This window comes from Lolium rigidum, chromosome 2 (genome assembly GCF_022539505.1).
Source record: "Lolium rigidum isolate FL_2022 chromosome 2, APGP_CSIRO_Lrig_0.1, whole genome shotgun sequence".
Classification (NCBI taxonomy): domain Eukaryota; kingdom Viridiplantae; phylum Streptophyta; class Magnoliopsida; order Poales; family Poaceae; genus Lolium; species Lolium rigidum.
The window spans coordinates 88,036,602-88,051,203 of record NC_061509.1 but is presented as its reverse complement, the minus strand read 5'-3'; the positions used below and the strand labels follow the sequence as shown (position 1 = coordinate 88,051,203).

The following is a 14,602-nucleotide window of genomic DNA, read 5'->3' as shown; positions in this document are numbered from 1 at the left end:
ATTCTCATAAGAGATTGAGGATTAATGTCCAAACTGAAACTTCCACCTTGATTCATGGCTTTAGTTAGCGGCCCAATGTCCTTCTCTAACAATATGCATACTCAAACCATTTGATCATGATAAATCACCCTTACTTCAGACAAGACGAACATGCATAGCAACTCACATGATATTCAACAAAGGTGTAATAGTTGATGGCGTCCCCAGAAACATGGTTACCGCTCAACAAGCAACTTATAAGAAATAAGATACATAAGCAACATATTCAATACCACAATAGTTTTTTAAGCTATTTTCCCATGAGCTATATATTGCAGAGACAAGGAATGAAATTTTAAAGGTAGCACTCAAGCAATTTACTTTGGAATGGCAGAGAAATACCACATAGTAGGTAGATATGGTGGACACAAAGGGCATAGGTTTTGGCTCAAGGTTTTGGATGCACGAGAAGCATTCCCTCTCAGTACAAAGCTTTGGCTAGCAAGGTTGTTTGAAGCAAACACAAGTATGAACCGGTACAGCAAAACTTACATAAGAACATATTGCAAGCATTATAAGACTCTACACTGTCTCCTTGTTTTTCAAACACTTCACAAGAAAATATCTAGACTTTAGAGAGACCAATCATGCAAACCAAATTTCAACAAGCTCTATGGTAGTTCTTCATTAATAGGTGCAAAGTACATGATGCAAGAGCTTAAACATGATCTATTTGAGAACTCAAAACAATTGCCAAGTATCAAATTATTCAAGGCCATATACCAATTACCACATGAAGCATTTTCTGTTTCCAACCAAATAACAATGAACGAAGCGGTTTCAACCTTCGCCATGAACATTAAAAGTAAAACTAAGAACACAAGTGTTCAAATGAAAAAGCGGAGCGTGGCTCTCTCCCACATAAGCATGAATTTGTTCAGAGAATGAAAATAACAAAACGAAAATAAAAGCACACAGACGCTCCAAGTAAAGCACATAAGATGTGACGGAATAAAAATATAGTTTCACTAGAGGTGACCTGATAAGTTGTTGATGAAGAAGGGGATGCCTTGGGCATCCCCAAGCTTAGATGCTTGAGTCTTCTTGACATATGCAGGGATGAACCACGGGGGCATCCCCAAGATTAGACTTTTCACTCTTCTTGATCATATTGTATCATCCTCCTCTCTTGACCCTTGAAAACTTTCTCCACACCAAACTCAAAACAAACTCATTAGAGGGTTAGTGCATAATAAAAAATTCACATATTCAGAGGTGACATAATCATTCTTAACACTTCTGGACATTTCACAAAGCTACTGAAAGTTAATGGAACAAAGAAATCCATTCAACACAGTAAAAGAGGCAATGTGAAATAAAAGGCAGAATCTGTCAAAACAGAACAGTCGGTAAAGACGAATTTGTTAGAGGCACTTAAATTGCTCAGATGAAAAAGCTCAAATTGAATGAAAGTTGCGTACATATCTGAGGATCACTCATGAAAATTGGCAGATTTTTCTAAGTTACCTACAGAGAGGCCTACTCAAATTCGTGACAGCAAGAAATCTGTTTCTGCGCAGTAATCCAAATCTAGTATCAACTTTACTATCAAAGACTTTACTTGGCACAACAATGCAATAAAATAAAGATAAGGAGAGGTTGCTACAGTAGTAACAACTTCCAAGACACAACAAAACAGTAGCAAAATAAAAACATGTGTTATCTCCCAAGAAGTGCTTTCTTTATAGCCATTAAGATGGGCTCAATAATTTTAATGATGCACTCGCGCAAGAAATAAGAGTTGAAGCAAAAGAGAGCATCAAAAGAAAATAAGAAACACTTTTAAGTCTAACCCACTTCCTATGAAAAGGAATCTTGTAAATAAATAAATCATGTAAGCATAATGCAATAAGCATAGAAAGGCAACACAAGCGCAACTTCAAGATTCTCAACATAAAGAGGGGAAACTTAATATTATTAAGATGCATATAACCATGTTTCCCTCTCTCATAATAACTTTCAGTAGCATCATGAACAAACTCAACAATATAAATTTCACATGAAACATTCTTATCATGAGCTACATGCATAAAATTATTACTCTCCACATAAGCATAGTCTTTACTATTAATTGTAGCGGGAGCAAATTCAATAAAAATAGCTATCATTATTATTCTCATCACTATAATCATCATATATAGGAGGCATATTGTAGTCATAATTAATTTTCTCCTCAATAGTAGGTGGACTGAAAATATGATATTCATCATTGTAATCATCATATATAGGAGGTAAAATATCATTAAAGTAAATTTTCTCTCCCATGCTTGGGGGACTAAAAATATCATGCTCATCAAAACAAGCTTCCCCAAGCTTAGAACTTTCTATATCGTCATGGGAAGAAACATGGATAGTATTAATACTATGGCAGTTATTAACACCCTCATTTTCAGAATTAGTTTCCCAGAGATTTTCAATATCAAAAGTAGTGTGCTCTTCTAATCATAATCACTAATATAGGTAAAGGGCATAGGAAGATCATTGTACTAAGATTCATTATCATAATAATCCTTAGGAGCAACATACTTACGGTTACCTATCGTTATCTCATACACGCGGGGATATGCTGTTACCTCTTTCTTTTTATTCCCCCTCTTCTTCTTCTTCTTCTTCTTCTTCTTCTTCTTCTTTCCCTTCTTCTTCTTCTTTTCCTTCTCCTCGTTCCCTTCTTTAGGGGGAAGAGGCTTGAGGGGAGGCTTCTCCACAGAACCTGATTTATTTCCAGAAACAATAGAAGAAACTTGGGAGGATTCCTCCTTTTCATTAATAAGTTTAAAACACACAGCGGTCCTATCATATTTTGGCAAAGTGTCATCTTCTAAAATATTCTGTATGTAAGTATTTGTATGCTAATTATCAATGCAATAAGAAAGACACCCATGCAGGACACTATTAATATCAAGAGCACTCATATCCACCAAAGAAGTTTTTCTCAATAACTCTTCACACACCAAAAATAATGTAAGTTCATCATGCTGATTAGGAGTGATTTCATCATCACAATACAAATTTGCAGCACTCATGGGGTTCGAATTATCATTGGAGGAGCATTGAAAATTAAAATGACCCACTCTATGGAAAAGTTTACAAATAAAAGGATAGAGGGCACAAACTTTTTCACCGAGATCATCTAGAGCCCTAGACCACTTTCTAGTTTTTTCATTCCTGTGATGGATACAATATTCTTCTTCAGTTTTATTCTTTTCACAAGGTCTATGAACTCCGCAAAAATTAACATGCTTATAGGAAATAGCATTTTCGAAGTTTGAACATGTTCATTGCAATCATTAATAACAGTTTCATCCTTCATGCAAGTGTCTTTAAAAGGTTCATGATACTTATCAAAATTCTTCCTAGGCAATTCAAAATGAGAGGCAAAAGCTTTATTAAGATTTGCAACAACTTGAGAGTCAAGACCATAAGTAGCACTCATATTTCGAAATTTATCAGTATCCATAAAAGTTTCAATGCATTCATAATCATAATTTATACCTGACTCTCTACCTTTGTCGTTCTCCGATCCTTCAGTATTCTCCTGAATCCGATCAAGAAGGTCCCATTTAAACTCTTATTTGTTGTGTGTGAATGATCCAGAACAAGCAGTATCCAGCAAGGTTTTATCTTGAAAAGAAAGTCTTGCATACAAATTATCAATGATGATATTACCAGGAAGCTCATGAATGGGGCATTTGAGCATTAAAGACTTCAATCTCTCCCATGCTTGGGCAATACTCTCTCCATCATGAGGCCAGAAATTATATATGCTGTTTCGGTCTTTGTGAATTTCACTTGGAGGATAGAATTTAGAATAAAATAGAGCCATAATATCCTTCCAATCAAGAGAATGCCCATTCTTCAGCAATTTATACAATTGCGCCGCTTTACCAGACAGCGACATAGAGAATAGTTTCTTCCTAATTTCATCCATTGAAATACCTGCACACTTGAATAACCCGCATAATTCATGTAAAAACAATAAATGATCTCTAGGATGGACAGTTCCATCCCCTTCATAGCGGTTATCCACAACACGTTCAATAATTTTCATAGGTATTTTATATGGAATACTTTCAACGAGTGGATTTAAAATATCGCATATGGGAGATAAAGTATTATCAGAGCAAATTTTCTCCCCTAAAGATGGGAAGCTAAAAAGATCATAAGAACTAGCTTCCCCAAGCTTAGACTTTTGCATAGCATTAGCAGTAATTGCATTCATACTAATAACATTACTACTATCATGCAGATAAGGTTCCATAGGTTTTTTAATTTTCGCATCAAATAATTCATGTCTTAACTCAGGAAATAGATTAAAAAGCTCACTGTTGTTTTCCATTATGCCTAACTAGTGAAAAATAAAAACAAGAAACAAAAAGATGCAATTGCAGGATCTAAAGGAAATAGCTTCGAGCACTCACACACCGGCAACGGTGCTAGGAAATAGCTTAGTAGTCGGAGGATGTGAATACCTTTTACCTTACCTCCCCGAGCAACGGCGCCGTGAAAATAGCTTGATGTCTACACACGCTTCTATTCCCGTAGACAGTGTTGGGCCTCCAAGTGCGAGAGGTTTGTAGTACAACGAAGCAAGTTTCCCTTAAGTGAATCACCCAAGGTTTATCGAACTCGGGGAGGTAGAGGTCAAAGATATCCCTCTCAAGCAACCCTGCAATTACGATACAAGAAGTCTCTTGTGTCCCCAACACACCTAATACACTTGTCGGATGTATAGGTGCACTAGTTCGGCGAAGAGATAGTGAAATACAAGTAATATGGATGATTGTAAGTAGTAATTGCAATCTGAAATAAAGATGGCAGCAAGCAAACATGTAACGAACTTGTTGGAAACGGTGTTTCAATGCTTAGAAACAAGGCCTAGGGATCATACTTTCACTAGTGGACACTCTCAACATTGATCACATAAATAAATAACTTCTCTTCACTCGTGCTACTTCAACACTCTCTTGTTGGATAACAAACACCATTCATTGGGCAGGGCTACAAGATCTCCCTCAAGCCGGAGTAAACAAGCTCCACAACATTCGGAGTTCATATTTAAGTAACCTCTAGAGTGCATAATAATAGTTAACTTCATAATCTACAAGAGATCACAATCATAACCTACGCCAAGTACTACATGATGCACACATTGTCAACATTACATCATGGAGGAGGAATAGACTACTTTAATAACATCACTAGAGTAGCACATAGATTAATAGTGATACAAAGCTCATGATCACATAAAGATCACACCATGGGAGAGAGAGATGAACCACATAGCTACCGGTAGAGCCCTCGAGCCTCGGGGAGAACTACTCCCTCCTCATCATGGGAGATAGCGATGGCGATGAAGATGGCGGTGGTGTCGATGGAGATGACTCCGGGGGCAATTCCCCGTCCCGGCGGCGTGCCGGAACAGAGACTTCTGTCCCCCGAAACGGAGTTTCGCGATGGCGGCGGCGTCCCTGGAGTCTTTCTGGAGTTTCGTCAATTGGTGTCGAGTTTTTAGGTCACGAGAGATTATATAGGCGAAGAGGCGGAGTCGGAAGAGTCCCGAGGGGCCCACCCCATAGGGTGGGCGGCCACCCCTCTGGCCGCGCCGGCCTATGGTGTGGAGGCCCTGCCCCCCCCCCCCGGCTTGCCCTTCTGGCTCCGTGATTGTTCCGGCGAAATAGAATTTCTGTGATTTTTCTGGATTTTTCCGAGCACTTTGGTTTTTGGGCCTTTTCTGCAATAAACAGACATAATAAACAGAAACTGGCACTGTGGCATCTTGTTAATAGGTTACTCCAATAAATGCCATAATATGATATAAAGTGCATATAAAACATGTCAGTATTGTCATAAAACTAGCATGGAACATAAGAAATTATAGATACGTTTGAGACGTATCAGGCTGCCGCGGCCGGCTCGCCCACGTCGTCCCCGCCTCTACCGGCCCGCCTCCATCTACCGTGGGGCACGGCTGCACGCGTTGCACATGGGACGCTATTTGAGTCGCAGCCGGCCGCCTTCGCCTGCACGGTCTCCATCGCTGGTTCTTCTTCGCCGTCATCGCCTAGGACATCACCGACAACGTCGCCAATGACTCCGATCTGCGGCACGTCGTCCACGCCATGGCACGTGTAGCGCTACCGTCGGTTTGATCAACCGACCCCGCGCACGTCCTCGAGCATGCGCCTACCTCCCATTGAGCATTGGGCTGCCGCTGCGTCGCCCCTTCGGGCCGCAGCGCCGCCGCCTTTGGTCCACGCTACCAACCTCCGACGCGCCTTCCGAGGCGTGTACGTCGCTGCTGGTCTCCCGCCGCTGCACCGACTCGCGCCCTGCAGCTACACCGACCCCTCGAGCCGTGACGTCGCTGCACGCAGTCACCTTCGCCATCCCCCGCGCATCGACATCCGAGGCCACCTCAGCGTCGCCCCTTCGGCGCGGGTTTCCTCTGTCCGCGCATGGTCTTCGTCACGCCGCCGAGTCTTCCTCGCCTACTTCGTGTACCACCGCCGCGCCCCCACCCCAGGTCGCCGTTGGGCTCGCCAACCACTCTAGGCCGCGCTGGGCTCGCCGACCACCACAACACCCGTCTAGGCGTCCAACATGACCACCCCAGGTCACCGTTGGGTTAGCCGCCTTCTACATCTTTGTACACTACATCTTTGCCGCCAGCATCCTCGCCTATTCCCCGACTACGCCACCTGATCCTCTACTCCGACACCCGTCGGCGAGACCTCCTCTGCTAGTCTACTCCGACATGGCGCGCACTTTGTACTGTTCCCTGCCCCCCCCCCCCCGCACGCCCGGTACTGGCAACACCGGTACATGCCTTCGTCCCCGACGCGTCCCCGGGCCTGGCAAGCTCGGACCGGCGCCTCGTCTTCATCGGCCTCGACGACGTCTTCATCGGCATCGCCTCTACGATTTCCTCGATCGCGTCACTGCCGAGTTCTTCTATGCGTACTCGGTTCTGGCAAAACAAGAGTATGCCTTCGTCCCTGACGTGCGCCTGGTTCTGGCAAAGCTATGGTTGCACTTCGTCCTCGACGGCTCAGACTGCATCGACTTCGGCATCGACCATCTCCACGACTGCCTCGGCGCGTATCCGTCACTCTCCTCGCACACCACCTCGCCTGCGGCTACATAGACACCGGCACCCGGCCACGACATCGACCATGGCAATCCCTCGCGCGGCTCCCTCGACCAAGGTTGCAGCACCCACGCTCTCGGTTACGTCGACATCAGCACAAGGGCTACCACCTCGCATGAGCACCTCGGCTTCCTCTACATTCCAACCATCCGCGACACGACATCGTCCACGACGCTACCGCTACGACTGCGGGGGAGTGTCAGCCTGTTGGTTCATACCTTCGGTTTCTCTCCAGTCTGACCATTCGCGATGCTTCAATTGTTCACGTCACTACCACTACGACTGCGGGGGAGTGTTAGAGATATATTTGGTATATGTGTATTTGGTAGTATATGATTTGTAATCATCTCCTGCCTAATCTCTAGGATAGCCTTCTTGGCTCCCAAGACTTGTACCCCTATATATACTCGCCCGAGAGGCTCAATACAACATCCAACATATTCCGCCAATATCTCTCCATCTCTATCCTTCTACACTGGGTGTGCCCCGTTCGTTGTGTTCCTAAGAAAGGAAGATTTATTGTCGTACCCAATAAACATAATGAAATGGTCCCAACCAGAACTGTAGTATGACATAGGATGTGCATTGATTTTATAAATTGAATAAGGAAACTAGAAAAGATCATTAAGCATTGCCTTTTATAGATCAAACTCTGGAAAGACTTGCTAAGCATTAGTATTTTTGTTATCTTGATGGATATTCTGGGTTCTTCCAAATAGTTGTTCATCCGGAAGATCAACTAAAAACAACTTTTACTTATCCTTTTGGATTATATGCTTATCGAAGAATGCCTTTCGGATTCTGTAATGCTCCTTCTACTGTTCAAACATGCATGACAACTATATTTGCCAATTATATTGAGCATATAATGGAAGTGTTCATGGAGAACTTCTCCGTCTATGGAACTTCATTTAACGTTTTCTTGCGTAATTTGCATAAAGTGTTGGAGAGATGCGAAGATATTAATCTAGTCTTGAACTGGGAGAAGTGCTATTTTATGGTTCAAGAAGGGATAGTACTTGGGCACAAGATCTCACGAAGGGGCATAGATGTTGATAAGTCGAAGGTGGAAGCTATAGAGAAAATATCACCTCCACGAGACATCAAATGTAAAAGAAGTTTCCTTGGTCATCCTGGGTTCTACAGACGATTCATTAGAAATTTTTCTAAGATAGCAAGACCCCTAACTAACCTTTTACAGAAGGATGTTTGGTTTTATTTTGATGAAAAAGTGTCTTACTGCTTTCAACATTCTTAAGCAAACTCTACTTAAGGCTCCTATAATACAACCGCCTAACTGGAAGGAACCTTTTGATTTACTTTGTGAAGTAAGCCATGAATCGGTTGGAGCCATTTTGTGCCAATAAGATGGTGATGAAGTTAATATCATCCATCATGCTAGCCGGACTCGAAATGATGCACAAATAAATTATCCCTCGGTAGAGAAATAATTCTTTGCAGTTGTCTTTGCCTATGAAAAGTTTAGATCATATATCACTGACTCAAAAGTTAGAGTTTACACTGATCGTATGGGTTTGAAAGAAATTATTGAAAGCATTGATGTCAAGCCTAGGACGATCCGGTGGATTTTGCTTTTGCCAGAGTTTGATTTGCAGATTATACAGAGAAGTGAAACACAACTAGAAGAACGAGGATCCATTGGGAAAGAAGCATTGCCATGTGGCATGTCTACAATCTTTGTTCCTACAGGTACACTTTGTTATTGTGAAGAATAAGTTCCCCCTATTCTTTGTGATGGTGCAAGCAAGCATTTGCTAGCCACCATCTACGAAAGAAGGAGAGGAACAATAAGATGTCCAAGAGATTCGGTACCCTTTACTCCTAACTACTTTAAGAGAGTTTTTCTTTGATTTTATAGGTTCAAAGTTTCTAGATTTTTGTTTTTTCGTTTGCGTTTCCGAGGTCTTTACTGTTTTCTGAGTTTATTGGAGTTTTCACGATCTCGGTACGGGCGGACGGTACGACCGGACCCGCCCGTACCAGTGGTCGTTAAACCCACTGGAAACCCTCGACGATTTTTTTTTCCAACCTTGTTCGCTGTACGGGCAACCGGTACGGTCATATGTGCCCATACGGACGGTCATTAAAACTACAGTAGGTTTTCTCTTTCATTTTCTCGTTTGATCGCAAGTTTTTCTTAAAAAAATATATACATATTTCCGTTTTTCTTATGTCGGTAACTCGGCACGGGTAGACGGTATGGTGCAAACCCGCCCGTATCAATGACCCGAACCGACTTTGTTTGTTGCGGATTTTGGCAGGACGTCGGGTACGGGCGGACGGTACGGTCCGTGCCCGTACCACGAACCGTCGTGCTGCCCGGAATTTCCTTTTTCAAGTTTATCTCTTTCCAATTTGTTGGGATTCTCTTTCCGAGCTACCATAACCATAATTAGACGACATTTTCCTCTTCATAACCCCTCATAACTTTTGGACAAGTCTTTTCTCATATTCTAACAGATCTCATACAAATTCATCACGGTCACCACAACCATCATCATGTCTCATCCTTGGAGCATTGCATCATCAGTCTATGGCAAGTAAGGCACCCATGATGCCTCGAAGAAGGATGTCAGAAGGGAGGAAGAGGTGTAACGATGGAGAAACGAAAGTGATCCAGAAGAAGGTTTCAAGCTTAGAGAGAAGATCATTGGAGGTCGAAGATCTTTCGGCTTGGCTGTAGGCAGGGATGATGACTATGATGAAATCGATATGAGCTTCGAGGAAGACGAAGGACTTTGCCTCATCACACTACAAGAAAAGTTCTCATCCTCAACGTCAAATTTTCGTTAGGTATGGCCCCCTTTTCGTCGCCTATGGGCCTAACCCGGCGATATGGGTTATGTGGTCCATACTGCGTCACGTAAAGGCCTACCACGGATTTTTCAGTGCGTCGCATTTGGGCGCCCTTTGGCCACGGAAAATTGGACCTTTGCAGAAGAGTTTTCGGGAGGCCGTTGACTGTTGACGTCATGCAAACTGACACGTGGCAGACGCCGTTAACTGTCAGTTAACACCGTTAACCGGCTGAAACCCCGTGGTAGATGGTAGGCCCACACAAGGCCAGCCACACCTTAAGTAGGCCAGCCCATTTAGTTTGCGGGCCGGGCCAGCTAACTTAGTTTGACCGGTCAACTATGTAAATGGGCTGGTCTATTAGGTACGTGTGTCGGGCCTAACCTCTAAGGTTGACTGGTCAAAACTTAAATGGGTCGGCCCACTAAGCACGTGGGCCGGTCCGAATGCCTTCGTTTGACCGGTCAAAGGATAGTTGGGCGGGCCCACTAAAAAGGTGGGCCGGGCCGAATATCTTTGTTTGACCGGTCAACACGATAAATGGGCCGGCCCAATAGTCATGTGGGCCGGGCTGAATCTTTGTTTGACCGGTCAACAGGCAAACCGGGCCGGCCCAATAAGCATGTGGGCCGGGTCAAATGTTTTTGTTTGACCGATCAACAGACAAACGGGTCGGCCCAATAAGCATGTGGGGCCCACTTTCCTGTTATCGGGCCGACCCAGTTAGTAAGTGGAGTCCACCTTAAAGCAAGTGGGCCGGCCCAAAATAAAAGTGGGGCCCACTTTCCTGTTATCAGGCCGACCCAACTAGTAAGTGGGGCCCACCTTAAAGCAAGTGGGCTGGCCCAATAAGCACGTGGGGCCCACTTTCCTGTTATCGGGCCAGCCCAGTTAGTAAGTGGGGTCCACCTTAAAGCAAGTGGGATGGCCCAATAAGTCAGTGGGCCGGCCCAAAATAAAATTGGGGCCCACACTACAGTAAGTGGGCCGACCTAGTAAGTAAGTGGTAGGGCCCTAGTCGTTTGACTAGTCAACTTGCATTCTGGGCCGGCCCATTTAGGCTTATGAGAAGACCCATTAAATTTCATGGGCGTACTAAACAGTTAAAAGCTGATATCAATAATATACCCAATTACATACACAAATAAAATAATTAGGAAAATTACAAGGCAATTAATGTGTCCAAATAAAAAAACATATAATCATGGAGGGCTTCTATTAGCATCATCAATAACACACTGATATTTGGCAATCGCTTTGATTGAATCTTGTGTACTCTTTTTCAACATAACAACTACAGATCATAGAGCAGCAACACCATGTTTGATAAAAGGAATGGTCTAAGTTGACGGCTATGGGAGGATGCATCAGAAGAAAGGTTAGAACTTTTTGTAGGCCTCTCTTCTGATGAGGATTGCTTCATTACAACTGCATTCTGATAATATTTGCAAAAGGAGTTAAACGATGAACTATGCAAATATGCATTAAACATTGCTGATATGAGATAGTCACAAGTACTAAGCACAAACTTACATTATATTGTTGCATAGGATGACCACGGAACCTTTTTTGCCCTCTATCTTCTAAATATTTAAGCGTAGAAGCGACGTAGATGTTGGACATTCCACAGGTTCGGCTCCATCTGACCCGTCTTCTTGTCCTTGATCCTGTACGTCCCTCCAGGAATGACTTATGTGATGATTTCGGTGCTTTTCTTGCTTTGGTCGAAGGACTAAGTCACCGACCTCAAAATCGAGGTCGTAGTCAACGACTATGGTAATTTTGCAGGTTCTATTGATACGCCGTTGCCCGGGTGAGTGCCACGTCGCAGGCTTTGTCCAGTACGTCCATATCGTCTTTGAGCGGCTTGGTCGATGCAACCTCTTCGTACTTCGTAACTCGCGGGGCATCGTGAGTTACTTCGACTGGAAGCATGGCTTCAGTGCCATGGACCAGGAAGAAAGGAGTTTCCTGCGTAGCCGTATTTGGAGTTGTTCGTAAGCTCCACACGACAGAGGGGAGTTCGTCAACCTAAGCGCCCTTGGCCCTTTTTAACGGTGTTAGCAACCATGTTTTGATTCCACTGCAAATGAGCCCGTTAGATTTTTCAACTTTTCCGTTCATTTGCGGGTGCACCACCGAGGTGAACTTCAGTTGGATGCCAAGCTTACCATAGTATTTCTTGAATTCTCATGAGGTGAAGTTAGAGCCATTGTCTGTTATGATACTATGAGGCATACCAAAGCGGAAAACGATCAACTCCACAAAGTTCACCGCAGCCATCGGCTCTGATGTTGTAACTAACTTTGCTTCAATCCACTTGACAAACTATCTACTGCGACTAGCTGAACTTTTGGGGCAAAGAATTTAGAATTTCTCGCAATTTCCAGTTTTTATTCCAAGTGATCATGCAATATCGCCTAAAGGTGAATCTTGCGTGCCAATGGCACCTCACCAGTGATTGCTAGAACCTTTTCAAAATATGCAACAAAAGGGACACTACATCAAGACAGGGAGCGAAGAAGAGTCAAGACTTGCAGTGTCAGCGCGTGAGAGCGCGGCACACTTACTGTTTCCCTTCTGCTGGTAGCTTCAGCAGCTTGGCCGACGACGGCGACGAGAAGCTGCATGTACGTCCGGTTGCCAAGAGTGGGAGACGCGAATAACCTGAGTTGAAATTGATCTGCGACACTGGCGAGAACATCATCGCGACCGACGGTGTGTCACGACGTACGACGACGTAATCATGCTGGAAGTCTCGGTTGCTAGCTAGTAGCTCCAGAGCGCGACATCAGCTCCGGCTCCCGCCCCGCCGTCGCCGAAGTCTCCGTTGTCCTGGCCCCAGCTGTATGCCCCGGTGGCCGGCGGCGGCGGGGGCTCCATTAGAAGCCCCTGCGCAAGGCTCGCGTAGTAATAAGCGCCCAAGTCCGTTTCCCCAAACAGGCAGTCGAGATCGAACACGTCGCCGTCTAGTGCGGCACTTGGCGCCTCAAAAGCAGCATCGGCGAAAGTCTGCGCCATCTCCGACGAGCGGGCACGGGCACTGCATGCCTCTGAAGCCGGCGCGGACACGCTTGAGGTGACTTCCTGGACCGCAGCGGCGGCAGAAGCGCTAGCGGCGTCCCGGCAGCGCAGGAAGTCCGCAACGGCCTTGACGGCCGCTCGCCTGATGTCGGCGAGGTCGGCGAACGAGGGCGGCACATCGAGCAGCCACGCGGAGTCCGGGAAGTTGAGACACGCGGCGGAGCGGCCGCGGAGCATGAGCATGGCGGCGTCGTGCGCGCGCGCGGCCGCGTCGGCGGCGACGTAGGTGCCAAGCCAGAGGCGTGTGCCGCGCAGCCCAGGGACGCGCACCTCGCAGACCCACCGCCCGGCGCTGCCGCGGCGGCGCACGCCACGGAAGACCGGGTGACGCATCTCCCGGAATTTGGTGCGCCCCGCGGGGCGCTTCGGCGGCCAAGGCCACTGCGCCACGCCAATGTGCTCGGCCGTGGAGGAAGAGGAGGGAGAGCTCGAGTGCTCAAGGCTCATGTCCATGGCTACTAGCTGCCGATTGATAGCTCAGTGGTGGAGGACTGGTTGCTAGCTTGAGGCTTGAGCTGGACTGAGGGAGTGAGAGTGGTAGCTAGTGTCGAGCTCGTTCGTGTGCGCATTTATAGGTTTGCGTTGTACTTAACGCGGGAGGTTGTCGGCGGTGCAGTCCGTAAGCAAAGCCAGGCGAGGGAACAGCTGGAATCGAATGTTCTTTTCCGGGCGACGTGTCACGCTGTGGGGGGCTTTGCCGTGTGAAGCAAAACTGCCAAGCGAGGAAACAGTTGACAGTAACGGTTGGGTCCAACCGTTTCTTTCTTTGTGTTCTTTTCTTTTCTTTAATCTTTCTGCAAACCTGGCTGAAAGCAAGCCGTATCATTTGATAATACATTTCTGAACTCAGTTTGTATATCAGGTAAGAGCACGAGAAGTTCTTCTGCCACCTTAGTTTCGGTTATCTCTCTATATTGAAAATTTCAAAATAAAAAAATTGAAAACAATTCTGGATTTGTCAATGATATATCCTATAAGCATGTAAAATTGAAATGCGTTATTATTATTATTATTATTATTATGGGCTATATATAAAGACATAATCCATTATCTTTTGGAAATTTCAAAATGTGATACCTAGATCGACACTTTGGTCTTTTATGTAGCTTAAAATACACATTACTCTTTGGGTTCTAAAATAGTCTCCATTCAAGCCTAGAATTTATTGTGATAGAATCTATATTCTAACTTTTAGTCAACAACAACACCGGAAATGAGATGGTTTTGATCTCTTTAATGGACCTTGTTAATTTCAATGTAGGTTGGATTGACTGTTTACATATCTCAGTAGTACTATCAAATGTAACATTAGTTTGTCTCATTTTTTCTAGAATGTAGGCTAAATAACGGAGGGAGTATTTATAATCAATAGTTTACACATTTGTGACATACATCAGTGGCTACATCCCATTCTTTTCATAAATTTTTTTAACTCAAAAATACTGATCATTGGAATATTTAAATAAAAAGGATCACTAGTGTCTATATGTACCAACTCTCCACTCGATAAAGGTA

At 44.6% G+C, this 14,602-nt stretch overlaps 1 protein-coding gene across 1 annotated transcript; it reads right to left on the bottom strand.

Moving 5' to 3' along the window:
* Window positions 1-12,772: 12,772 nt before the first annotated feature.
* On the bottom strand, window positions 12,773-13,540 carry LOC124686872 (dehydration-responsive element-binding protein 1H-like). The gene has a single exon (XM_047220759.1). The coding sequence runs from the start codon at window positions 13,538-13,540 to the stop codon at window positions 12,773-12,775; it is 768 nt and encodes a 255-aa protein (XP_047076715.1).
* Between the last annotated feature and the right edge of the window lie 1,062 nt (window positions 13,541-14,602).